The 26029-nt window shown below is 45.9% G+C and overlaps 1 protein-coding gene across 1 annotated transcript in view; it reads left to right on the top strand.

Moving 5' to 3' along the window:
* Nucleotides 1–26029, top strand: part of LOC126184436 (vitellogenin-like) — a 273799-nt gene that overhangs the window by 203293 nt on the left and 44477 nt on the right. The window contains exons 13-15 of the mRNA XM_049926828.1: nt 4818–5079; nt 13358–13562; nt 21539–21824. Coding sequence (XP_049782785.1) covers nt 4818–5079; nt 13358–13562; nt 21539–21824 — 753 coding nt within the window. The remainder of the gene's footprint in view (nt 1–4817; nt 5080–13357; nt 13563–21538; nt 21825–26029) is intronic.

Below are 26029 nucleotides of genomic sequence, written 5' to 3'. Positions count from 1 at the left end.
CCACGGATTGCGTCCTTCATTGGGCCAAACATATGGAAATCCGACGGTGCGAGATCGTGGCTGTAGGGTGCATGAGGAAGAACAGTCCACTGAAGTTTTGTGAGCTCCTCTCGGGTGCGAAGACTTGTGTGAGGTCTTGCGTTGTCATGAAGAAGGAGAAGTTCGTTCAGATTTTTGTGCCTACGAACACGCTGAAGTCGTTTCTTCAATTTCTGAAGAGTAGCACAATACACTTCAGAGTTGATCGTTTGACCATGGGGAAGGACATCGAACAGAATAACCCCTTCAGCGTCCCAGAAGACTGTAACCATAACTTTACTGGCTGAGGGTATGGCTTTAAACTTTTTCTTGGTAGGGGAGTGGGTGTGGCGCCACTCCATTGATTGCCGTTTTGTTTCAGGTTCGAAGTGATGTTTCATCGCCTGTAACAATCTTTGACAAGAAATTGTCACCCTCAGCCACACGACGAGCAAGCAATTCCGCACAGATGGTTCTCCTTTGCTCTTTATGGTGTTCGGTTAGACAACGAGGGACCCAGCGGGAACAAACCTTTGAATATCCCAACTGGTGAACAATTGTGACAGCACTACCAACAGAGATGTCAAGTTGAGCACTGAGTTGTTTGATGGTGATCCGTCGATCATCTCGAACGAGTGTGTTCGCACGCTCCGCCATTGCAGGAGTCACAGCTGTGCACGGCCGGCCCGCACGCGGGAGATAAGACAGTCTTGCTTGACCTTGCGGCGATGATGACACACGCTTTGCCCAACGACTCACCGTGCTTTTGTCCACTTCCAGATCACCGTAGACATTCTGCAAGCGCCTATGAATATCTGAGATGCCCTGGTTTTCCGCCAAAAGAAACTCGATCACTGCCCGTTGTTTGCAACGCACATCCGTTACAGACGCCATTTTAACAGCTCCGTACAGCGCTGCCACCTGTCGGAAGTCAATGAAACTATACGAGACGAAGCGGGAATGTTTGGAAACATTCCACAAGAAATTTCCGGTTTTTTCAACCAAAATTGTCCGAGAAAAAAAATGTGTTGCATTACTTATTGAACTGCCCTCGTAGAAAACAGAAAAATTACGCACAAAGCAAACTTCAGAAAGTACACGGTCCGGTCACATTAATGAGAGCACCGCCTACGTTCGACGTCAGCGTGCAATAACCACTGACAGACGACGCGTGACAGCACTAGCAGTGGAGGATATAGACAGAGTGTGTGAGTGTGGGGGGGGGGGGGGAGGGGGGAAGGGGAGGGGCACGGAAAACAGTGCAGTCGTTGTCGTAATGCAGAAAGGAGTGCTATATCTGACTTCCAAAAGGGCATGATCATTGGCTTTCGAGTCGCGGATGGAAGCATTTCTGAAACTGGAATGAAATTCTCACCCTGCAGTGGAGTGTGCGCTGATATGAAACTTTGTCGCAGATTAAAACTGTGTGCCGGGTCGAGACTCGAACTCGGGACCTTTGCCTTTCGTAAGCAAGTACTCTACCCGCACTTGCCCGCGAAAGGGAAAGGTCCCGAGTTCGAGTCTTGGCCCGGCACATAGTTTTAATCTGCCTGGAAGTTTCATTTCTGAAACTGTTCGCGTGCCCCCGTACTTATAGTATACCGTACGTGGTAAAATGGCGCTATCCAAAACCCCACCAAGACAAATACTCTACAGCAAAGGGCAAGGGCCACAGATGACAGGGGTGAACGACGACTCTGAGATGTGTACGTCCGCTTAGACGTGCAAAACTGTCGGGCAACTGACCACTCCACCCCTCCCAGATGAACCGAGGGGCTACCAACAGTGTCCCCTCAACGACTGTTCAGCGAACGTTGCCGTGTATGGGCCTCTGCAGCAGGCACATCGTTTATGCACCCATGCTGACTGCTGTTCATGGGCGACGAAGGCTGGAATTTGCACGCCAGTACCGCACTTGGACGTCCACTGTATGGTGACAGGTGACCTTTTCAGATGAATCACGTCTAATGCTCCATCTGACAGATGGCTACTGGAGTGTACACCTTCAAACGCCCTGCAGAAGTAGTTGTAATGGTCCAGTCTGAGGGCATTGCCTGGGTAATTTCGTCATTCTGGAAGACGCAATGGATCAACAGAAGTATGTATCTGTACTTTGGGATCATGTCCCCCTCTTTATCCAGTCTGTATTTCCTCGGGACCATGGCATCCATCAGCATGTCAACGCAATGTGTCACATAACTCGCAGTTTGTGTGCGTGGTTCAAAGAGCACCAGGATGCTGGCCATCAAACCCAGTCGAGAATCTGTGGCACATCCTCGATCGAGATGTTCGTGCCATGCAACCTTAACGGAGTAAACCAGCGCAGTTGTACACGCCACTGGAGTCGGTACCTTCCAGAACCTCACCGAATCTCTTCCTGCATGTCTCGCAGAGGTCCGGCTGCAAAAGGTGGTTATTCAAACTTTTGACAGGCGCTCGCGTTAATTTGAGTTGGCAGAATATTAACAAATTAGTATAAAATTATGGCGAGTGTACTTTTAATGGGTTTATTAGTAACACAGTCCCTTAATACCTCTATTTACATGGAACTTAAACATACGATTAGCTTCGATAAAGCCTTTATGAAGTCGTGCCAGTCCTGCGAAAATGTAAATTCGTACTCTGACCATCGCGGTGACCAGCATTTACCGGTTCTTAGCGATCTTCTGCACGAGACGTCACTCTTTTGATTAATTAGAAAGCGTTCGTTGGCGGATGCGAATTAATTCTCAGCACGGCTACATTTCAGAAAACAGTTTCACTTAGACTGCCAGCCGTCAAAACAAAACACTTCCATTCCACGGAAACAATTTCAGTTAATTGGCTTCTGTTAGACTTGTCAAATTCCAGCAGTTAAACCTTGCCGATTCTCCCGTACAATTTCGAGTGGTAAACATGATCCCTGCCCACACCTCCTCGATATCAGTCTCTTTGCACAATGTTTGGGTCCCGAAATCGTGTTCCACGTCCCTCCCAGAGGCGAATCCATCGCGAATCACCCTGCAGACTAAATCGGGACTCATCTGTGAAAACGGCATTGGCCCACTGCTCTACCGTCCAGGTGGCGTGTTGACGACTCCACTCCTCACGTTCCCTTCTGTGGAGACGTGTCAGAGGTAGGAGTGCAGCAGGTCTCTGACAATAAAGACCACTCTGCCGATGCCTTCTGCACACACACCTCCATTGAATGCTGCGAGCTCACATACCAGTTGATGTGCAGTACTTAGGCGGTACTGTCGTGTCCTTACAGCCATATAACGGTCCTTTGTTCTGAAATCACACTTGGTCGGCTCTGCCCTGGAATTCCGGATAAAGTTTCGATCTGTATACATTGTCGCCACATCCGAGACACAAAAGAACGATTCACACTAAGCCATCGGCTTACGACTGTCCTGCTTCCTTTCTTTCTCTGGCCCTACACCGGAGAGAGCCTGGTAGGCGTCTTCTCTGTGCCATACTGCGCCTTCTGTGGTTGTGTACACAGTTATTGTGGATGTGATACTACCAGGCAAACACTATGTAGTTTCATAGGTGCCGCTACATCATCGTTGGCATGGTTGTCCGATGACAGGGATGTCATCTTCCGTGCAGAACACGATCGTACGGACATCTGGTTGACATGAAACTTCCTGGCAGATTAAAACTGTGTGCCGGACCGAGACTCGAACTCGGGACCTTTGCCTTTCGCGGGCAAGTGCTCTACCAACTGAGCTACCCAAGCACGACTCACGCCCCGTCCTTAGAGCTTTACTTCTGCCAGTACCTCGTCTCCTACCTTCCAAACTTTACAGAAGCACTCCTGCGAACCTTGCAGAACTAGCACTCCTGAAAGAAAGGATATTGCGGAGACATGGCTTAGCCACAGCCTTGGGGACGTTTCTAGAATGAAATTTTCACTGTACAGCGGAGTGTGCGCTGATATGTAAAGTTTGGAAGGTAGGAGGCGTGGTACTGCCAAAAGTAAAGCTGTGAGGACGGGGCGTGAGTCGTGCTTGGGTAGCTCAGTTGGTAGAGCACTTGCCCGCGAAAGGCAAAGGTCCCGAGTTCGAAAATGTTTCAAATGGCTCTGAGCACTATGGGACTTAACATCTATGGTCATCAGTCCCCTAGAACTTAGAACTACTTAAACCTAACTAACCTAAGGACATCACACATATCCATGCCCGAGGCAGGATTCGAACCTGCGACCGTAGCAGTCGCTCCGGACTGAGCGCCTAGAACCGCTACACCACCGCGGCCGGCCCCAAGTTCGAGTCTCGGTCCGGCACACAGTTTTAATCTGCCAGTAAGTTTCATATCAGCGCACACTCCGCTGTAGAGTGAAAATTTCAATCTGGTTGACAGTTTGTATGACTATATTGTGAATTAGACAAATGGTTCAGGTGGCTCTGAGCACTATGGGACTTAACATCTGTGCTCATCAGTCCCCTAGAACTTAGAACTACTTAAACCTAACTAACCTAAGGACATCACACACATCCATGCCCGAGGCAGGATTCGAACCTGCGATCGTAGCAGTCGCGCGGTTCCGGACTGAGCGCCTAGAACCGATAGACCACCGCGGCCGGCGTGAATTAAACACACAACGGGGAAATATCCGTTTGCTGTTTTAATATTGGACATCAGTGTAGTTGTAGCATTAATCAGATCCCTTACACGTATGCATCACCAGAACACCACTAGTGACATGTGCCGTGAGTTACGAGCTGTCGACGTCACAGGTAGGAGGTGACCATAATAATGCAGTTCCACGAGGTATCAGGTCAGGTGAGCAAACTGAGTATGGTGTTGCTGCGTAGGCGGAGCTGTGGACGACGGACCCCGCTCGGCTGGTGGAGCTGTCGCTGCAGCACGCCTTCCCCGGGCCGGAGTCGGGCCCCAAGCGGAAGAGGCCCGCGCGGTCGGCGGCAGCCCCACGCAGCCTGTCCGCCATCCGGGAGAAGCTGCGCATCGCCGCGCGGAAGCTGCCGCGCCTGCAGGGCAGCCTACGACTCAACTTCGGCGGGCTGCGCGACCGGCTCTTCCTGTTCGACAAGAACATCGTTGACAACATCGATAAAGGTAGCGCACTCTTTGCGGCTCTTTACCGCTTCCCGACCCCTACGAGGAACTGATGGTCTATTACAACTTGTAACATTTCCGTCAATAATTTTCTGCAAGTCTGTCACTGTGCTTTCGTGTTATTGTACATACCAACGTTTTGACCACTGTTGCAATGTCTTTTATTAGGTTGGTACATTTGCCAGTGCTACGTTCAGAACTTATAAAGAGTTATTTTACACTACTAGCTATTAAAATTGCTACACCAAGAAGAAATGCAGATGATAAACGGGTATTCACTGGACAAATATATTATACAACAACTGACATGTGATGACGTGTTGACGCAATTTCGGTGCATAGATCCTGAGAAATCAGTATCCAGAACAACCACCTCTGGCCGTAATAACGGATTTGATACGACTGGTCATTGAGTCAAACAAAGCTTGGATGGCGTGTATAGGTACAGCTACCCATGCAGCTTCAAAACGATACCACAGTTCATCAAGAGTAGTGACTGTCGTATTGTGACGAGCCAGTTGCTCGACCACCATTGACCAGACATTTTCAGTTAGTGAGAGATCTGGAGAATGTGCTGGCCAGGGCAGCAGTCGAACATTTTCTGTATCCAGAAACGCCCGTACAGGACCTGCAACATGCGGTCGTGCATCATCCTGCTGAAATATAGGGTTTCGCAGGGATGGAATGAAGGGTAGAAAAAAAAATGGTTCAAATGGCTCTGAGCACTATGGGACTTAACATCTATGGTCATCAGTCCCCTAGAACTTAGAACTACTTAAACCTAACTAACCTAAGGACAGCACACAACACCCAACCATCACGAGGCAGAGAAAATCCCTGACCCCGCCGGGAATCGAACCCGGGAACCCGGGCGTGGGAAGCGAGAACGCTACCGCACGACCACGAGATGCGGGCGAATGAAGGGTAGAGCCACGGGTCGTAACACATCTGAAATGTAACCTCCACTGTTCGAAGTGCAGTCAGTGCGAACAAGAGGTGACCGAGACGTGTAACCAATGGCACCCCATACCATCACGCCGGGTGATACGCCAGTACGGCGATGACGAATACACGCTTCCAATGTGAATTCATGGCGATGTCGCCGAACAGGGATGCGACCATCAGGATGCTGTAAGCAGAACCTGGATTCATCCAAAAACATGACGTTTTGCCATTCGTGCACCCAGGTTCGTCGTTGAGTACACCATCGCAGGCGCTCCTGTCTGTGATGCAGCGTCAAGGGTAACCGCAGCCATGGTCTCCGAACTGATAGTCCGTGCTGCTGCAAACGTCGTCGAACTGTTCGTGCAGATGGTTGTCGTCTTGCAAACGTCCCCATCTGTTGACTCAGGGATCAAGATGTGGCTGCACGATCCGTTACAGCCACGCGGATAAGACGCCTTTCATCTCGACTCCTAGTGATACGAGGCCGTTGGGATCCAGCACGGCGTTTAGTATTACTCTCCTGAATCCACCGATTCCATATTCTGCTAACAGTCATTGGATCTCGACCAGCGCGAGCAGCAGTGTCGCGATACGATAAACCGCAATAGAGATAGGCTACAATCCGACCTTTATCAAAGTCGGAAACGTGATGGTACGCATTTCTCCTCCTTAGACGAGGCATCACAACAACGTTTCACCAGGCAACGCCGGTCAACTGCTGTTTGTGTATGAGAAATCCGTTGGAAACTTTCCTCATGTACACACGCTGTATGTGTCGCCACCGGCGCCAACCTTGTGTGAATGCTCTGAAAAGCTAATCATTTGCATATCACAGCATCTTCTCCCAGTCGGTTAAATTTCGCGCCTGTAGCACGTCATCTGCGTGGTATAGCAGTTTTAATGGCCAGTAGTGTAATTTGCCCTAAAATCACTTTCTGAATAACGTCATTCACCTCTGTTTTTAATTGGATGCCCGCGCTTCGTTTTTTAAATTTCATTCGCATCGTCTGGTAGTGACGGATGAGTCGCGAGCCAGTACAGTGATGCACACTGAGATGATGCACATTACAGATGGCGGTAGTATCGAGTACACAAGGTATAAAAGAGCAGTGGACTGGCGGAGCTGTGACTTGTATTCAGCTGATTCAAGTGCAGAAGTGTCTGACGTTACTACGGCCACACGACGGGAATTAACAGCGTTTGTACGCGGAATGATAATTGGAGCTAGACGCATGGAACATTCTATTTAGGAAATCGTTAGGGGATTCAGTATTCGGAGGCCCACAGTGTCAAGAGTGTGCCGAGAACACCACATTTCAGGGGTTATCTCTCACCACTGATAACGCAGTGACCGACGGCCTTCACTTAACGACCGAGAGCAGCGACGATTGCGTAGCTGTGCTAACAGAAAAGCAACACTGCCTGAAATAGCCGCAGAAACCAATGTGGTGCATACAACGAATGCATCCATTAGGACAGTGCGATGAAATTTGGCGACAATGGGCTATAGCAGCAGATGACCGACGAGAGTGTCTTTGCTAACAGTACGAAATCTCCTGGGCCCGTGACCATATCGGTTGGACCCTAGATTACTGGAAAACAGTGGTCTCGTCAGATGAGTCCTAATTTGAGTTGGTAAGAGCTGATGTTAGTATTCGAGTTTGGCGCAGACTCTACGTAGCCATGGACCCAAGTTATGAACAAGGCACTGTGCAATCTAGTGGCGGCTCCATAATCATGTGGGGTGTGTTAACGTGGAATGGACTGGGTCTTCTGGTCCAACAGAACTGATCATTGGCTAGAAATGATTATATTCGGCTATTTGGCGATTATTTACAGCCAATCATGTGTTTCATGTTGTCAAACATCGGCGGAAATTTTCTGGATGACAATGCGCCTTGTCACCGAACCACAGTTGTTCGCGGTTTTGAAGATAATGCTGGACAATTCGAGCGAATGATTTGGTCACCCAGATCTTCCGCTATGAATGCCATCGAATGTTTATGGGACATAATGCGATTTAGAAGATTTGTTTCTGAAAGTGAACAGTTACTATTTCCGCGGGTAGCTGGATATTAGTCCATGCGTCAGAACCGAGGAGAGAAAAACCTGAAACCGCAAGGCGGAAGGGCCGCGCTCGGGAGAGAACACGGCTCCAAGCGGTAGGTGAGCTGAACACGGCTGACTGACGACGCACAGGACACAGACAAGGACAAGGCCAAAGCAATCTAGGTAAGAACGAAATGCAAAGCAGAAACCTTCGTCGCAACGATGGCAACAGGCCAAAAGCAAAGAGAGATACCATCTGGATTGTGATTAGAGAGAAAGACCAAATGTCACCGCGTGGTTTGAGCCACCATGTCGCGGATTGCGCGGCCTCTCCCGCCGGAGGTTCGAGTCCTCACTCGTGGATGTGTATGTGTTTGTCTTAGTATAAGTTAGTTTAAGTAGTGTGTAAATCTAGGGACCGATGACCTCAGCAGTTTGGTGCCTTAGGAATTCACACACACACATTTTTGAACCAAGTGCCAAGAGACGTTGTTGTCCAACAGTCCGTTGCACAGCGTTGATAGAAACCGACAATATTAGAAGCGAGTACAGAAGTGACTGCTCTTTTTCTTCTTTATTGTTATTCCATCTGCCTGCGCCCCATTAGGGCGGGCAGTGGCCTGTCAGCAGTATGGTCAAGCCACTCTTCAGTCAATTCACAACAACAACAACAACAAAAACTAAATGAGAAGAAAAAACTAGAAACGGAAAGGTGAATTTATGACTTTTTAAAGGTCAAAATAAAATGGAAGTTTTTATATGGACAAGGGATATGACTTTCTGCGCTTTAGTTAAAAACATCAAACACAATATGCACACATTTAAAAATATTTAAAACATGATGCTGAAACAATTATATTTAATAGAAGCACTTTGCTGTCACTAAAATTGGAAGTACCTGCCCTGGGATAGGGAGTCTGTTGTTGAAGGGGGGAATGTTGGTCGGTGAGGAGGTGAGGAATGTGGTGGTGTAAGGGTGGCGGACTAGTGCATAGCATCGATGCGTTTGGAGTGGCTGTTGGGACAGAAGGAGGGGTGGTGTTGAGGAGGTTATTTGTATGGCTACATTTTGATGAGAAAAGGGGGTAGGGAAAGAAAGGTGGAGAAAAAGGGGGTAAGGAAATAGTGGATGGGGAGGGAGAAGGACCCCTGATGAGGTGGAATGGGTTAGGTGAATTTGGAGCTGGTGGGATGAGTAAATGTCGAGGTGGAGTTTATGTTCTGGGAGGGAGAAATGGATGAAGTTTCTTTGGGTGAGTATGTGGAGGGTATGTAGGCGAGGGGTTGGTGGGATGTGTTGGTAAAGGCGCGGCAGCGTATGAGGATTGGAAAGTAGAGAGGATACTACTGGATTATTGGAGTAAAGTTTGTAGATGGCGTAGGTTGTTCAGAGGTGTTCAATGTGAGTGAGGAGAGGTGGCAGTTTGATGAGCTGGTAAAGGATCCTTGTGAGGGAAGGTAAACGGATACAGAAAGCCAGCGGGACTGCATAGTGTTCCAATATTTGGAGGGACTGATAGAACTTGGCTGAGGCGGATCCACGCAAAACTCGCATAGCAAAGGATGGGTCAGATCAAGGTTTTGCACGTGTGCAGGACCGAGGAGTGGTGCAATCCCCAAGTTAGTAGTTTTAGTCTATTGTAAGCTTTCTTTTGGGTTGTTAGATGACATTTCCAAGTTAATTGCCAGTCGATGTTTAGTCCAAGATATTTTAGTGCATTAGTTAGCTGGACAGGACAGTCGTAAATGGTAAGCTAGAAGTCATGGAGACGGGAGGTGTGTCCTATAAATGTTGCTTGGGTTTTGGAAGGGTTGATCTTGAGGAGCCATTGGTTACATTAGGAGGTGGATTTGGAGGTATCATTATGATGTCTGGAACGTAGGGTAGACAGCGAGGAAAGCGGTGTCTTCAGCGTACTGAAGGAGGTGTACTGATGGAGGTTGTTTGGGGCTATCGGCGGCATAGAGGACATAAAGGAGAGAGGATGGAGCCTCGGAGCAGGCAAGCACAGGCATGGAAGGTGCGGGAATTGTTGTGTTTAATGGTTACAAGAGAGGAAGTATGCAGTAAGACGGACATCATTAATCGTAAGTGCGACTGACCATACGCTGGACTGCCGTGTATATATCGGCCACGAGGAACACTATTGATCCACATATTCACTTGGGGAGACGACTGGCGCGCTCACGCTGTGAGCGCTGCGCTGCGGCGAGACTGTGCCCTCTAACAGCCATAGAGGTCCATAGATGGTTCATGTGGCTCTAAGTACTATGGGACTTAACATCTGAGGTCATCAGCCCCTAAACTTAGTACTTATGAAGCCTAACTAACCTAACGACATCACACACACCCATGCCCGAGGCAGGATTCGAACCTGCGACCGTAGCATCCGCGTAGTTCCGGACTGAAGCGCTTAGAAACGCTCGGCCACCGCGGCCGGCCCGTGGTCCATAGACTTCCACGGATCCGGATACCAGAACGATAATGTTCTGTTAGCTGAAAATAGGACTGATGGTGTGCTTACGAGTGTTCTGCCGAACTGTTGTTTACATGTCGTCAAACTAAACAGGCGTTGCAATGAGAATCAAGAACGCCTGAGAAAGAGTTTGAGATTGAGACAGAGGAAGAGAGGCCAAGACTCGCTTGCCCACCTTATGCTGTCCCACTATCCGGAAAGATCGGTAAACTCTAGACATCCAGTGTATTTCGCTCCCTTCATCTAAGATAAAAAGTCTTGTTTGTGATATTAAAGACAATGTAGGATCTCCAAAAGACAGCTGTGTATTACGTTCCATACGAATATGGCTTGTATTACGAGGCGTGTTTTTTAAGTAAGTACCGTTTTGAAATTTAAAAAAAGACGTGCTAAGATATCTCAATAATTTTATTTTTACCTGAAAGCTTGTACCTTAATCTACGCACTGACGCCATTACAGTCTGATTCTTCCTTGTTTACGTTGTGTACTGAGTGTTTAAGATGCCTCCGATAATCGTGAGTCCCGCCGACTGGGAAGTACGGGCTGTTATAAGATTTATTAGTGCTAAAGGCCTAAAAGCGATCGATATTCACAGTGAGATCTGTGCAGTTTACGGAGAAAGGATTATGAGTGATGGAATGGTAAGAAAGAGGGTGAGAGCATTTAAAGATGGCCGCACAAATGTGCATGATGAAGAACGGAGTGGGCGCCCTTCGGCAGTTAATGAAACTTTGGTGCAGGAAGTGGACAATAAGGTGAGAGAAAACAGACGATTTACGATTTTCTCCTTGCGGGATGACTTTCCTCAGGTTTCTCGTAGTGTTTTGTAGGGCATTGTGACCGAGCACTTGAATTACCGAAAATTGTGCGCACGTTTGGTACCGAAAATTTTGACGGATGTGCACAAAACCAAACGTTTAGACAGTGCATTGACTTTCATTGAGTGGTACCACAACGACGGTGATGATTTCTTAATCCAAATTGTTACGGGCGATGAAACATGGGTGGCCTACGTCACACCAGAATCAAAGCAACTGTCCATGGAAGTTGAGCAAGGGCATCGTTTTGCTGCAACACCAGAATCAAAGCAACTGTCCATGGAAGTTGAGCAAGGGCATCGTTTTGCTGCAACAATGCCCGTCCGCATGTGACGAATCAGACCAAAGATCTCATCAAATCTTTTCGATGGGAAACTTTAGATCATTCTCCGTACAACCCCGATCTTGCGCCCAGTGACTACCACCTGTTCCTGCACTTGAAGAAACACCTGGGTGGTCAGCGTCTTCAAAACAGTGGTGATGCAGTGGTTAACAAATCAGGCGGCAGACTTCTATGAGGAGGGTATTCAAAAACTGGTACAACGTTATGACAAGTGCCTCAATATTGACGGAAATTATGTAGAAAAGTAGATTAAGGTACAGGCTTTCATGTGAAATAACAATTATTGAGATAGCTTAGCACGTCTTTTTTAAATTTCAAAACGGTACTTACTTAAAAAAACACGCCTAGTACATGGGGCAGACTGTCAGAACAATCGAGAACAGATGAAGGGAACAACCAACTAAACCAACCAAGTAAATCAGCTGTCGCGAGCACTGCCACGGATATAATCGTGAAATGAAGTACGATGAGGCCAGTATTGTGATGCAAACGCAAAGCTTCTGCGATAGCGTAAGTAAGGCGTCTATAAAAATAAAGCTGTCAGAAAACTCAATAAACGGGGACGGATGTTTCTACTTACACAAGGATTGTGGTCCAGCTCTTAATTTATTAATATCACACTGGCCATCTCATCCACCGGAGTTGGGATACGCTGAAAGAATTTGTGTTTTGCGGAAAATAAGAGCGGTCTCTGAGAAACAAAAGAGCGTCAAAGGGCATAGTGAGCGTCGGGAGCCGATCTCAGTTATGAACTGCGGTGCGAGAGAAATAATATTTCACAGTCTGATTGGAATCCAGGCAGCGAATACAAATAACAGCAGATCTTGTAGCACATTAATAAGATGGCTGGGTTTGTCGTAGAAATATTGTACATATGATGGAGCTCTGCAGAATGCCTGGAAGCTCACCATGAATCAAGAAGACCGAGAAAAAGTAAATGGAAACTGTATGTCAACGATACACTTGAGTGTTATTAAACTGAGCGAGGTGGCGTAGTTGTTAGCATACTGGATTCTCATTCGGGAGGACGACAGTTCAAACCAGCGTCCTACTATCCTGATTTAGTTTTTCCGTGATTTTCCTAAATCGCTCCAGGCAAATGCCGGGATGGTTCCTTTGAAAGGGCACGGCCGACTTCCTTCCCGCCGGCTGGTGTGGCCGAGCGGTTCTAGGCGCTACGGTCGCAGGTTCGAATCCTGCCTCGGGCATGAATGTGTGTGATGTCCTTAGGTTAGTTAGGTTTAAGTAGTTCTAAGTTCTAGGGGCTGACGACCTCAGATGTTAAGCCCCATAGTGCTCAGAGCCATTTGAACCATTTCAACTTCCTTCCCCATCCTTCGCTAAGGACTGATGACGTTGCTGTTTGATCCCCTTCCCTGAATCCACAAACCAACTGTTACTTTATTTTTAGGTATTGTATTTCGTTTTGAACATGTGCGTTTCAAATTCAGGTAAGTAAATAAATGATAGCATTCCATTCTCGTTCAGCGTCACCTAAGTCGCATGCGAAGTTTCAAGCCTGAATTTTTGCAGCATCAGATGAGATCGGAAAGGCGATATGGTGAAATAATGGGATCTTTTATCAACACGGTCCTGTTCGAGTTAAGAAGAGCGTGCACCGTGACGATAATTTGTGTGCCCGCAGCGCTACAGAAGTTGGTGGAGGAGCTGCAGACGGGGAAGGACATGCACTACCAGAACGCGGGGCAGGACGAGCTGGTGATGGCGACCGTCAGCGAGCTGGGCTTCCCCGTCTCCTTCCAGCTCAAGTCGCTGCTGCTGGGCCGCGCCACCGCCAAGGCGCGCCTCAACCTACAAGACCACGACCTCTCCGTCGAAGGCTCTGCACTGTGAGTACCATTCCTATCGCGATAAGGGTGTACACTGCGTGGCCAGAGTTCCCTCGGACCCGCTCCTCTGCTGTCATCGTCACCGAGTGTGGACGCCGCAGTGATGGGCTCGTATTTAGGAGGAACGGGTACACGATCACCACCCGGCCATCATTTTTACAAATCGAATGAACTGAACGGTGTGTTGGTTCCTGAAGCAAACCTGTTATCGTAGAATGAAGGCTTTCACGGCAGGTGTTGTCACCACTTAACACTTCCGGGCTGAGATGCCGTGGTCCATACATAAGACTCTCCCCTGACGTTTCGCCTTCGACTGCAGAAGGCATCCTCCGAGGACAATCGGCGAACTGTGATGATGTTTGGTTTGTGTGGCGCACAACTGCGCGGTCATCAGTACAAAGACCCAATTTTTACGCAGTCCAATTTTTACACAGTCTAATCTAGCTACTGTCACTAATGGTGATGAGGATGGAATGATAAGGACAACACACACGCCCAGCCCTCGGACAGAGAAAATCCCCAACCCGGCCGTGAATCGAACCCAGGTCCCCGTGATCGAGAGGCAGCAACGCTAGCCACTGATCACGAGCTGCGGAGAAGGAAATCGATAATAGATTTCACTTAACACTTCCGGGCAGAGATGCCGTGTTCCATTGATGAGATGGAACACGGCATCTCAGCCCGGAAGTGTTAAGTTAAATCTATTATCGATTTCCTTCTCCACGTCCCTCTGTTCCCAGCTTGTGGTCCATTTCGAATGACCTCGTCTAAATCTGTATTTACATACATCTGTGTGGCTACTCTGGCTTACTCTACTTAAGTGCCTGGCAGAGGGCTCATCGTAGCAAATTCACACTATTTCTCTTCCTTTCTACCCCAGAACAGTGCGGGAAGAGGACGCAAAAGAGTAGTGCAGGCAGTCTCTTTAGAAAATCTGTTGTATCTTCTAAGAGTTTTGCCAGTAGAACGCGGTTTTTGCTTCGCGTCCCACAATATTTTCTATGTGAACGTTCCAGTTTAATTTGATCGTAATTCATCATTTTGGTTTTCAGCTCCTCGTGTTGGCCGTGTTTGCAGTTAAAATTGTTGGATGTGAGGTCCGCCAGTTATGCAAAACACCGTTTTTCATCAGTAACCAACATGTTTTGGCTCCACTGTGCCATCGTCAGTGGGTTTTCGTTTTTATTTATTCTGTAATGTGAAAATTTTTGTTAAATGATTATAAAACTATGTGGATGTTTAGTTCAAACAATAGTTCGTTTCTTTTCGTAAATACGTTTACATTTGGAGTGCATGAATTTTGAGTGTTATGGTTCAAATGGCTCTGAGCACTATGGGACTTAACAGCTATGGTCATCAGTCCCCTAGAACTTAGAACTACTTAAACCTAATTAACCTAAGGAAATCACACAACACCCAGCCATCACGAGGCAGAGAAAATCCCTGACCCAGCCGGGAATCGAACCCGGGAACTCAGGTGCGGGAAGCAAGAACCCTACCGCACGACCAGGAGCTGCGAACACTTGAGTGTTAATTACTACACGAAAACGTAAGTAAAAACGAATATAGGTGCGAAAACATCGCGACAAACAAAATTACATTATTGAAGATAGGTTAACCCAGGTAGACAGAGAAAGTTATGTTGAAGAAAGAAACAAAGCCAAACAGATAATTGCAGCATCCAAGAAGAAATCGTGGGAAGACTTTAGAAACAGGTTGGAGACTATGGGTCAAGCTGCTGGAAAACCATTCTGGAGTGTAATTAGCAGTCTTCGAAAGGGAGGTAAGAAGGAAATGACAAGTATTTTGGACAGGTCAGGAAAACTGCTGGTGAATCCTGTGGATGCCTTGGGCAGATGGAGGGAATATTTTGAAGAGTTGCTCAATGTAGGTGAAAATGCGATCAGTAATGTTTCAGATTTCGAGGTGGAATGGGATAGGAATGATGATGGAAATAGGATCACATTTAAGGAAGTGGAAAAAATGGTCAATAGATTGCAGTGCAATAAAGCGGCTGGGGTGGATGAAATTAAGTCGGAACTCATCAAATACAGTGGAATGTCAGGTCTTAAATGGCTACACAGGATAATTGAAATGGCCTGGGAGTCGGGACAGGTTCCATCAGACTGGACAAAAGCAGTAATCACACCAATCTTTAAACATGGAAACAGAAAAGATTGTAACAACTACAGAGGTATCTCTTTAATCAGCGTTGTGGGTAAAATCTTCTCAGGTATTGTTGAAAGGAAAGTGCGAGTATTAGTTGAGGACCAATTGGATGAATATCAGTGTGGGTTTAGGCCTCTTAGAGGTTGTCAGGACCAGATCTTTAGCTTAAGGCAAATAATGGAGAAGTGTTATGAGTGGAACAGGGAATTGTATCTATGCTTTATAGATCTAGAAAAGGCATATGACCGGGTTCCTAGGAGGAAGTTATTGTCTGTTCTACAAGATTATGGAATAGGAGGCAAACTTTTGCAAGCAATTAAAGGTCTTTACATGGATAGTCAGGCAGCAGTCGGAGTTGACGGTAAATTGAGTTCATGGTTCAGAGTGGTTTCAGGGGTAAGACAAGGCTGCAACCTGTCTCCACTGTTGTTCATATTATTTATGGATCATATGTTGAAAACAATAGACTGGCTGGGTGAGATTAAGATATGTGAACACAAAATAAGTAGTCTTGCATATGCGGATGACTTAGTTGTGATGGCAGATTCGATTGAAAGTTTGCAAAGTAATATTTCAGAGCTAGATCAGAAATGTAAGGACTATGGTATGAAGATTAGCATCTCCAAAACGAAAGTGATGTCAGTGGGAAAGAAATATAAACGGATTGAGTGCCAAATAGGAGGAATAAAGTTAGAACAGGTGGACGGTTTCAAGTACTTAGGATGCATATTCTCACAGGATGGCAACGTAGTGAAAGAACTGGAAGCGAGGTGTAGCAAAGCTAATGCAGTGAGCGCTCAGCTACGATCTACTCTCTTCTGCAAGAAGGAAGTCAGTACCAAGACTAAGTTATCTGTGCACCGTTCAATCTTTCGACCAACTTTGTTGTATGGGAGCGAAAGCTGGGTGGATTCAGGTTACCGTATTAACAAGGTTGAGGTTACGGATATGAAAGTAGCTAGGATGATTGCAGGTACTAGTAGATGGAACAATGGCAGGAGGGTGTCCACAGTGAGGAAATCAAAGAAAAACTGGGAATAAACTCTATAGATGTAGCAGTCAGGGCGAACAGGCTTAGATGGTGGGGTCATGTTACACGCATGGGAGAAGCAAGGTTACCCAGGAGACTCATGGATTCAGCAGTAGAGGGTAGGAGGAGTCGGGGCAGACCGAGGAGAAGGTACCTGGATTCGGTTAAGAATGATTTTGAAGTAATAGGTTTAACATCAGAAGAGGCACCAATGTTAGCACTGAATAGGGGATCATGGAGGAACTGTATAAGGGGGGCTATGCTCCAGACTGAACGCTGAAAGGCATAATCAGCCTTAAATGATGATGATGATGATGATGATGAGATAGGTTAACTCCCAGCAAAAATCTTTCTCATCAACATCGTTTGGTTGCAGATGACAAGCTACCTGTAGTAATTAACACACAAGTGATCCGGAAAATTCATGCACACCAAATGTAAAGGTATTTACAAAAAGAAACGAACTATTGTTTGAATTAAACATCCACATAATTTTGTAATCATTTAACAAAAGCCGGCCGCGGTGGTCTAGCTGTTCTAGGCGCTCAGTCCGGAACCGCGCGACTGCTACGGTCGTAGGTTCGAATCCTGCCTCGGGCATGGATGTGTGTGATGTCCTTAGGTTAGTTAGGTTTAATTAGTTCTAAGTTCTAGGGGACTGATGACCACAGATGTTAAGTCCCATAGTGCTCAGAGCCATTTGAACCATTTAACAAAAATTATCACATTAGAGAATAAATAAAAACAAAAACCCACTGATGATGTCACAGTGGTGCCGAATTATGGATGGGTACTGAGAAAAAACTGTGTTTTGTATAACTTGCGGACCTCACATCCAACAATTTTGATCGTAATTGTAGTCCCTAAGTTTTTGGTTGAATTGACTGTTGTGTCCGGCTTTGTACACAACGGTAAGGAGAGGTGGGCTACGGAGTGGTGCGGCAACTGTCGTCGTAGGAAAGCCTAGCAGGAGAATGATCAACGCACAAGTTAACAGAGCAAACAGAAGATTTTCTTAACTTGTATTTCTCCAAGCGAATGAAGACTCATTACAAAGAATACTACAAGAAACAGAGCCCAGCTATCACAATGTCAACTAGGAAGAAGCTCGCTGTACTGAAGCACGAACTATGGTGTCGGTACTACTGCTAGGTGGCGCCTGCATAGCATCCCGTGGCGAAGTGACTGCGACCGCAAGGGAGCTGATCCCGTTGCTGCCGGCCATCCTGTATTGCGATGGCAGAGGGCATTCCATGCACAGAGTCGCTGGAGGTGTGGCGCAGCGCAACCGCTATCGTTGTCAGAGGCAGACTTTCCATTCTGTTACCAATGTAACGACGCCCATGGCGCGGTATCGATACGTAGTATCACAGTGACAGTCTTTAAATTTGTTTGATTTATCGTATAACCGATATTTAAAGCGTTCCTTTTAGTATTAATGTGAATGACCTCACACTTTTCTTTATTTAGAGTCGGTTGCCACTTTCTGCAAAAAAAAAAAAAAAAAAAAATGGTTCAAATGACTCTGAGCACTATGGGACTTAACAGCTTTCGTCATCAGTCCCCTAGAGCTTAGAACTATTTGAACCTAACTAACCTAAGGACATCACACACATCCATGCCCGAGGCAGGATTCGAACCTGCGACCGTAGCAGTCGCGCGGTTCCGGAATGAGCGCCTAGAACCGCTCGGCCACCACGGCCGGACCACTTTCTGCACTATACAGATATTTTGTCTAAATGTTTTTGCAACTGGTTTCGATCATCTGATGACTGTACTAGATGGTAAATGGCAGCAGCATCTAAGAAGGCTGCTTTGTAAATATACATTAGGAGCTGCAGTGTAGCCGCAACACTTCCTTGGGGAATACCACTCATCACATCCATTCGCACACGTGAGGCCGTACTCCACAGGCACGTAGTTTGATTAGAAGCTACTTGTGAGGAATGGTGTCAAAAGCACTCTGGAAATCTAGAAACATGACATCAATTTGAGATCCCCTGTAGATAACACTCATTACTTTGCATGAATCAAGAGGTAGTTGTGTTTCACGGGAACAATATTTTCTGAATAAGTGCCGACTATGTGCCAATAAGGATCTGTCCGTGGTATTTCAGAGAAGTTGGATCGGGATGTTTGGAGCCTTAGTTTTTAATTTTTTTCAAATGATGCATGATTTATTCTGTCCCTATACATTAACTCACACAACACACACCATTACGACTCATAAACTCCTTATCATTTCCTGAACGGCTGTTGCAGCATGTTAAAATTTGTGTTGGGTCACATTTTCCCACGCTGTCCTATTCTGGCCACCTTGTTCATCTGTACATCAGTATGGTTTAGCTTATGTCTAACAATATGTAATCTTATTTTGAGCTATATATATTCTCAGTGATTCAATCCAACATTTTTTCCAACTGTACTCAACATTCTCCCAAAGTCTTTGTTACAAATTTTACTCTCCCTGTGCTCCTCTAGTTTTTCCACTTGGCTGCTTTCGCATCCAAGCCCTGTATGCTTTAGCAAAAGTTGCAATATATTGTCCTTTCTTCTGATCCGGATTGATCGTAGATTTCTTACCACCACAATTCTTTTTAATGTCACTTCATTTCACAGTTAATTTGTCACTTAGCATGTTGCACCATCCTCTGCCACATTTCAAGTGCTTACAGATTCTTCTTTCTGATTTCGCATAAGTCTACTACAAACGTGCAAGACTGTGTTCCAGACCAGTAGTTTCTGAACTTTGTGTCTCACTTCTGTTGCAATGCCTGGTAACAGTAACGCTTTTACGCTGAAAAATGGTCCCTTGCCTATACTAATTTGCTTTGGAAGTCTCCATTACTTCGTTCATCTTGTCTAACCATGATTCCTGGATAGCAAAATCCCTTCATGTTTCTACTGCATCTTCCAGTCTTTATTCTAAGATTGTCATTGTTATGCTAGTCTTCTTAATTTTTTGTAATAGTTCTGTCTGTGTTCATCCCAGCACTGTTTAAACCGAAATTTGTTCTACATAACCTGTGCTTTCCATTCAGTTATACTACTTTTTCCTTGCTTACAGCCAGTATGTCGTCTATGAATCTTAACATCTCCCCCTGATATTTCTTTAAAAGTCCGGCGTACTCATTTGGCACATACAGCCACACATACACTTGTTTCAGTTCACTCGTTTTTCTGGTTATGCAGGGTGAACAGTAATGAAACCTTTAAACTGCAGGGACTGATTCTTGATTGGAAATGGAGGAAAAAAGGTCGTAGGTACATGTGTGCGGAAATGCGTCGTTGCCACGGTAAATGGCTCTGACTATGTGCCGTGTGTTCCTTGTGTGTTGCAGATGATAGGGACAATAGCAGTTGTCCTGCAGGATACATGTAATCATACTTTGCATTACACCATATTGGCTGGCCACTTGCCTGGAGCTTGTACTAGGGTTCGTCTCGATATCCTATAGACCCGGTTCTCCGAATCTGGTGTATGCTTACATTGCCACCTCCGTGCACGTTCGTCTGTCTGAAAGAATGCATGATCACACAGACGCCCCAAAAGTGCTTTGGGTGTTGTGTGATGTGATTGGTGTCTGTGAGGGTGCTTGTTTTGGTATAGCCGTGCTGCCTCTCGACCTTTTCCATCTGGTTGGCCATACACAAACACAATTTCGGCTTGTTCACAACATAAATACTGAACAGTTCTGCTGCTTATAGTACGCTGTGTCAGGCACACAGTCTTCAACACACGTGCAACATATGGCACGTGGCCAGAGGAACTTTCATTCGTTGGCGACATCTATGATACATTTCTGGACACATGTTTGTAGGACCTTGTTTCCTCCATTTCCAGTCAGGAATCCGTCTCTATAGTTTGTCGGTTTTATTAATGTTCACCCTGTGTACCACAAATTACGTCACTTTCAATTAGCACACATTTGCAATCTTGCATCTAAACATAATTCAAGTAATTATTAGAAATATGAAGTCCCAAGCCAGACTTCAGTATAGAATTTAACCTATGAACGGCTATTCCAGACGCAGTGATGTGCCCTAGGATTGCAAACGCCCATTCATGCGCTTTGATAGCTCTTCAGAACTTTTCTTTCACTTTTATCGATGCTAATCTGATATAAACCTTAAACCACAGCTGTGATGAGATACAACACGTCTTTACACACTAGTTGAAATGAGATTGTTTGCCTGTATTTTACACTTTTATTACACCACGAGATTTGTGTACATGTTTTAGAATACTCATCTGTCTGTGTAACTTATTACTATCATTGTCAGAGCGAATGTGATGTTTCTATGTGACTGTTAATCACAATGGAACAGAGAAGACAGATGCTATTAATTAAGCAGATTCAGCCTGTGTCTACACATGATGAATTACGAGGTGCTGCAACATTGGAGTCTGACACAACTGCAGTGGCTGTCCGTAGCTATGAGTGAGTGTATGTTTACAAGGTGATGTGACAGCTCTTGTCCGTCCTGGACAAGTTCATTGGCTGACTAACATGTTGTCATCAAGTAACAGCTGGTATCTTAGCTGGATGTATGCATGGGCTGGGACAATGTGCTGTTGCGTTTCAGGGTGACTTGGCAGCTTCTGTATGAGCTGGGTGTGTACATGGGCTGGGATAAAATGCTGTTATTTGCGGGGTAACACGGCAGGTGCTGTCCGAGCTGCATGCGTACGTGGGTTGGGGTGGTGTGCTACTGTGGCAACTGCTGTCTGTGCTGGACATGTACACAGGCTGGAACAACACTTTGTTGTTTGCAGGGTGACGTGGCAACTGCTGTCTGAGCTTGGGGTCTACACGGGCTGGGACGATGTGCTGTATCTGGCAGCGTCGCATGCCACATCACTGGCGCGTTTGCCAAAGAGCAGGCTGCGTGCCAGCCTGAAGGACGAGGCACTGCAGTTGTCTGTGGAGCCCTTGGCGCCGGACAACGAGCCGCAGCTGCTGTTCCACCACAGCTGCACGCCGTTCACCGCGCAGCACGACATCCTCAGCCTGGCACCAGCCAGCCTCAGCAAGAACGCCAAGCCCGACCTCACTGCACCGGTGAGTCACATGAGCGGCTGCACGTTTTATTATCATTGTATACGGGCTGCCCAACACTTCTTTTTGTTCTTGTGGTCTTCAGTCCGAAGACTGATTTGATGCAACTCTATATGTTACTCTATCCTGTGCAAGTCTCTTCATCTCCTAGTAACTACTGCAGCTTACATCCTTCTGAACCTGCTTTGTATACATCTCTTGGTCTTCTACGATTTTATTCACCCCCCCCCCCCCCCCCCCACCGCGCCTTCCAGTACAAAATTGCTGCTTCCTTGATGTCTCAGAATGTGTCATACCAAACCGATCCCTTCTTCTAGTCAGATTGTGCACTAAGCCTTTTCTCCCCAATTCTGTTTAGTACCTCCCCATTAGTTGCATGATCTACCCATCTAACCTTCAGCATTCTTCTGTAGCGCCACATTTCAAAAGCTTATATTCTCTTCTTGTCTAAACTGTCTATCGCCCATGCTTCACTCCCATACTAATATTTTCAGAAAAGCCTTCCTGACCCTTAAGTCTATGCTCAATGTTAATAAATTTCTTTTCTTCACAAACGCTTTCTTGCCATTGCAGACAACATTTTATATCCTCTCTCATCAGTTATTTTGCTGCCCAAAAAGCAAAACTCATCTACTACTTTAAGTGCCTCATTTCCTAATATAATTCCCTCAGCATCGTCTGATTTAATTCGACTACATTCTATTATCCTCGTTTTGCTTTTGTTGATGTTCATCTTATAACCTCCTCTGCAGACACTGTCCATTCCGTTCAACTGCTCTTCCAAGTCCTTTGCTGTCTCTGACAGAATTACAATGTCATCAGCAAACCTCAAAGTTTTTATTTCTTCTGTCTGGGCTTTAATTCCAATTCCAGATTTTTCTTTTGTTTCCTTTACTGCTTGATCAATATCCAGACTGAATAACCTCGGGGATAGGCTACAACTCTATCTCAATCCCTTCCCAACCACTGGTTTCCGTACAAGTTGTAAATAGCCATTCGCTCCCTGTATTTTACGTCTGCCACCTTCAGAATTTCAAAGAGAGTATACCAGTCAATATTGTCAGAAGCTTTCTCTATGTCTACAAATGCTATAAATTTAGGTTAGCCTTTCCTTAACCCATCTTCTACGAGAAGTCTAGGGCCAGTATTGCTTCATGTATTCCTAGATTTCTCCTGATCTTCTCCGAGATCGGCTTCTAGCAGTTTTTACATTCTTCTGTACAGAATTCGTGTTAGTGTTATGCAACCGTGACTTATTAAACTGATAGTTCGGTAATTTTCACATCTGTCAGCACCTGCTTCCTATGGAACTTGAATTACTATAATTATTGGATATATGTGCCGCCTTTTACGCAAACACAGTTTTTTCTTGTTATCCAAACAGGTTTCCGCACCTCTGTGCGATCACCAGCGGGTTTTATTTATTGAAAAACTTGATCTTACATTATATGGTTTTGCAGGACAATCTGTATGGTGACCTGCAGTGATAGCTTGTCATGTTTTGTTGTGACTGCTCCTTCTTCTATCGCGTTCTGAGGGCACTGAACACACATATTAGACGAATTTGGTGTAATTGCGGTTTTACAATCGCCTATTTGATTTGGGGAACGTGGTGTGCACGATGATTGGCACACCACATTTAAGGAATAAAAAGGACTGGTCCACCAACAACAACGGAGGGCGAAGTTTTGACAATTCCAGCCACTCGTACTTGCGAAAGTTCATAAAAATCATAAAAAAATATTTTGTATTACTTCTGTTACCCTTCTTGTAGGCGGATGTGACCTATGCTTTCTTCCAACTACTGGGCATAATTTATCGTTAGAGGGATCTACGGAATATTATGTGGTAATTCAACCACAAATTCTGTTTAAGGAGTTCATCGGTCACTGGATCTTTGTTCAGTTTTGGCAAATTCAAATGTTTCTCAAAGACACTTACACTAATACTTATACCTTTCGTCCTTGTATTGGTGTTAGATTTAAAGTGATTGCCGGCCGCGGTGGCCGAGCGGTTCTAGGCGCTCCATGCCGGAACCGCGCTGCTGCTACGGTCGCAGGTTCGAATCCTGCCTCGGGCATGGATGTGGGTGATGTCCTTAGGTTTAGGTAGTTCTAAGTCTAGGGGACTGATGACCTCAGATGTTGAGTCCCATAGTGCTCAGAGCCATTTGAACCATTTTTTAAAGTGATTAATTACTCCTGGATTTTCCTTTATAAAGGAACATTTGGAAAAGAATTCAGTCATTTATGCTTCTGTTTTGACATCCTAAATTTCTTTTCCTGTGTCATCCTTTAGTCGAGTGTCTCGACGATAACTTTGGTACCACTGACAATCTCACGAATTTATTTGGTTTATTTTTGACACGTCTTACAATAATGTTCTGCAACGTTAGTCACTCAAGACGACATAAATTGCCGTATTGTCAGCCCAAGGCGTTTCTCTGAGCATCTCTCCATCCATACTCCTATGCTTTGTTTTACAGCTCTCAAGCATTAGTCGCTGCTTCCATAAAAGTTTCTTTACAGAGACTGAAAACCATGAAGAGTGCCCGACTATGAACCGTTCCCCGAGGGACATATCTATCCAGAGCTCGGTCAACTATTCTTTTAAACTTAAGTTACAGTTCCTGTACCTACTCCTGTCCAGAGGTAAATATACTGACTTCCTCGTTGAGATATGACACGAAGGCATTTAGTAATGTTTCGAAGAATGTCTTCACAATCACTGCTAACAAAACTGTAGCCATCCAGATTCGTTGCTAGGAAATGGTAACCAGTTAAAAGCCACATCATTCAGCTCCACCTTCTTAGAGTGAGAGACAGACGCTACTACACTCCACTATTTCCAATTCGTCACTTACCTCCTCTAGTTCCAAGCAATTATTCTTAAATTTGGAATAATTTCTATTCCTGGACCAAGAAGCAACACGTTAACAGCTCCAGTTTATTTATCTTTTAGTAGCCAACTATCTGAGTACCTGGCATTGGCCAGGTATCTATTTATTCCAGTCTTCTATTAGTCCGTCTCCTCCTTCTCCATTTCTCTGTCCATCTCCACTTCCCCCTGTCTGACCATCTCCTCTTGACCCCTCTCTCTGTCAGTCCATCTCCTCCTACCTGGCTCGTAGTTCATCTGCTCCTCCCCCTCTCTCTGTCCATCTGCTCCACCCCATCACTCTGTCCATCGGCTCCTTCGCTATCTCTCTGTCTGTCTCTTCACCCTCCACCCATCTCTGTACATTTGCTCCTCCACCTTCTCTCTGTCCATCTGCTCCTCTATTCACTCCCCCCTTTAGCTCATCCCCTGTCCTTCTGTACATCACTTCCTCCCCATTATAAGTTAATTTCCGCGTCCCTGTTCAAAATCCATTTCCTCCTGCCCCTCTCTATGTCCACTTCCCCTCTCCCCCTTCCCTTCCTCTGCCCACCTCCTCCTATCCCCTTTCTCTGCTTCCTCCTCCCCTTTTCTCTGCTTATCTCCTCCTCTCCCTCATATATGTCCGTCTACTCCTTCCCCTCTCTGCTGGCCATCTTCTCCTCCTTCACTCTTCTCTGTCCATCGCAACATTGTCATCATCACCACAATAACAAAGAGGTACTGCTTCTCCCACCTCCACTCCCCCTCCACCCCTCGCCTCACACACACAGTATTTCTTTCGAGATATATACTAAGTTTGGTTGAAATATATTCAGGAGTTTTAGAAGGAGCTTTTTATCAGTGGCTTCTCCAGCGTTCACAGATGTCACATATATTCTACTTCTATTTAAGATCTTTCACACATACCTCTACATATACACCAAAGAGCCAAAGAAACTGGTACACCTGCCTAATAATGTCTGAAGCGCTGGAGGGAACTGCCACCGTGAATCCTGCAGGGCTATCCATAAATCTGTAAGAGTACAAGGCAGTGGAGATCTCTTCTGAAAAGCACGTTACAAGGCATCCCAGATATGCCCAATAATTTTCATGTCTTGGGAGTTGGGTGGTTATCAGAAGTGTTTAAACTCAGAAGAGTGTTCTTGGAGCCACTCTGTATCAATTCAGGACGTGTGGGGCGTCCCATTGTCCTACTGGAATTACCCATCCATTGGAGTGCACAATGGACAGGAATGGATGCAGGTGATCAGACAGGATGCTTACGTATGTGTCACCTGTCGGAGTAGTATCGACATGTCTTAGGGGTCCTATATCACTCCAACTGCACG

This window comes from Schistocerca cancellata, chromosome 4 (genome assembly GCF_023864275.1).
Source record: "Schistocerca cancellata isolate TAMUIC-IGC-003103 chromosome 4, iqSchCanc2.1, whole genome shotgun sequence".
NCBI lineage: Eukaryota > Metazoa > Arthropoda > Insecta > Orthoptera > Acrididae > Schistocerca > Schistocerca cancellata.
Note: the sequence above shows the minus strand (reverse complement) of the source record. Positions and strands in the feature narration are given on the sequence as shown.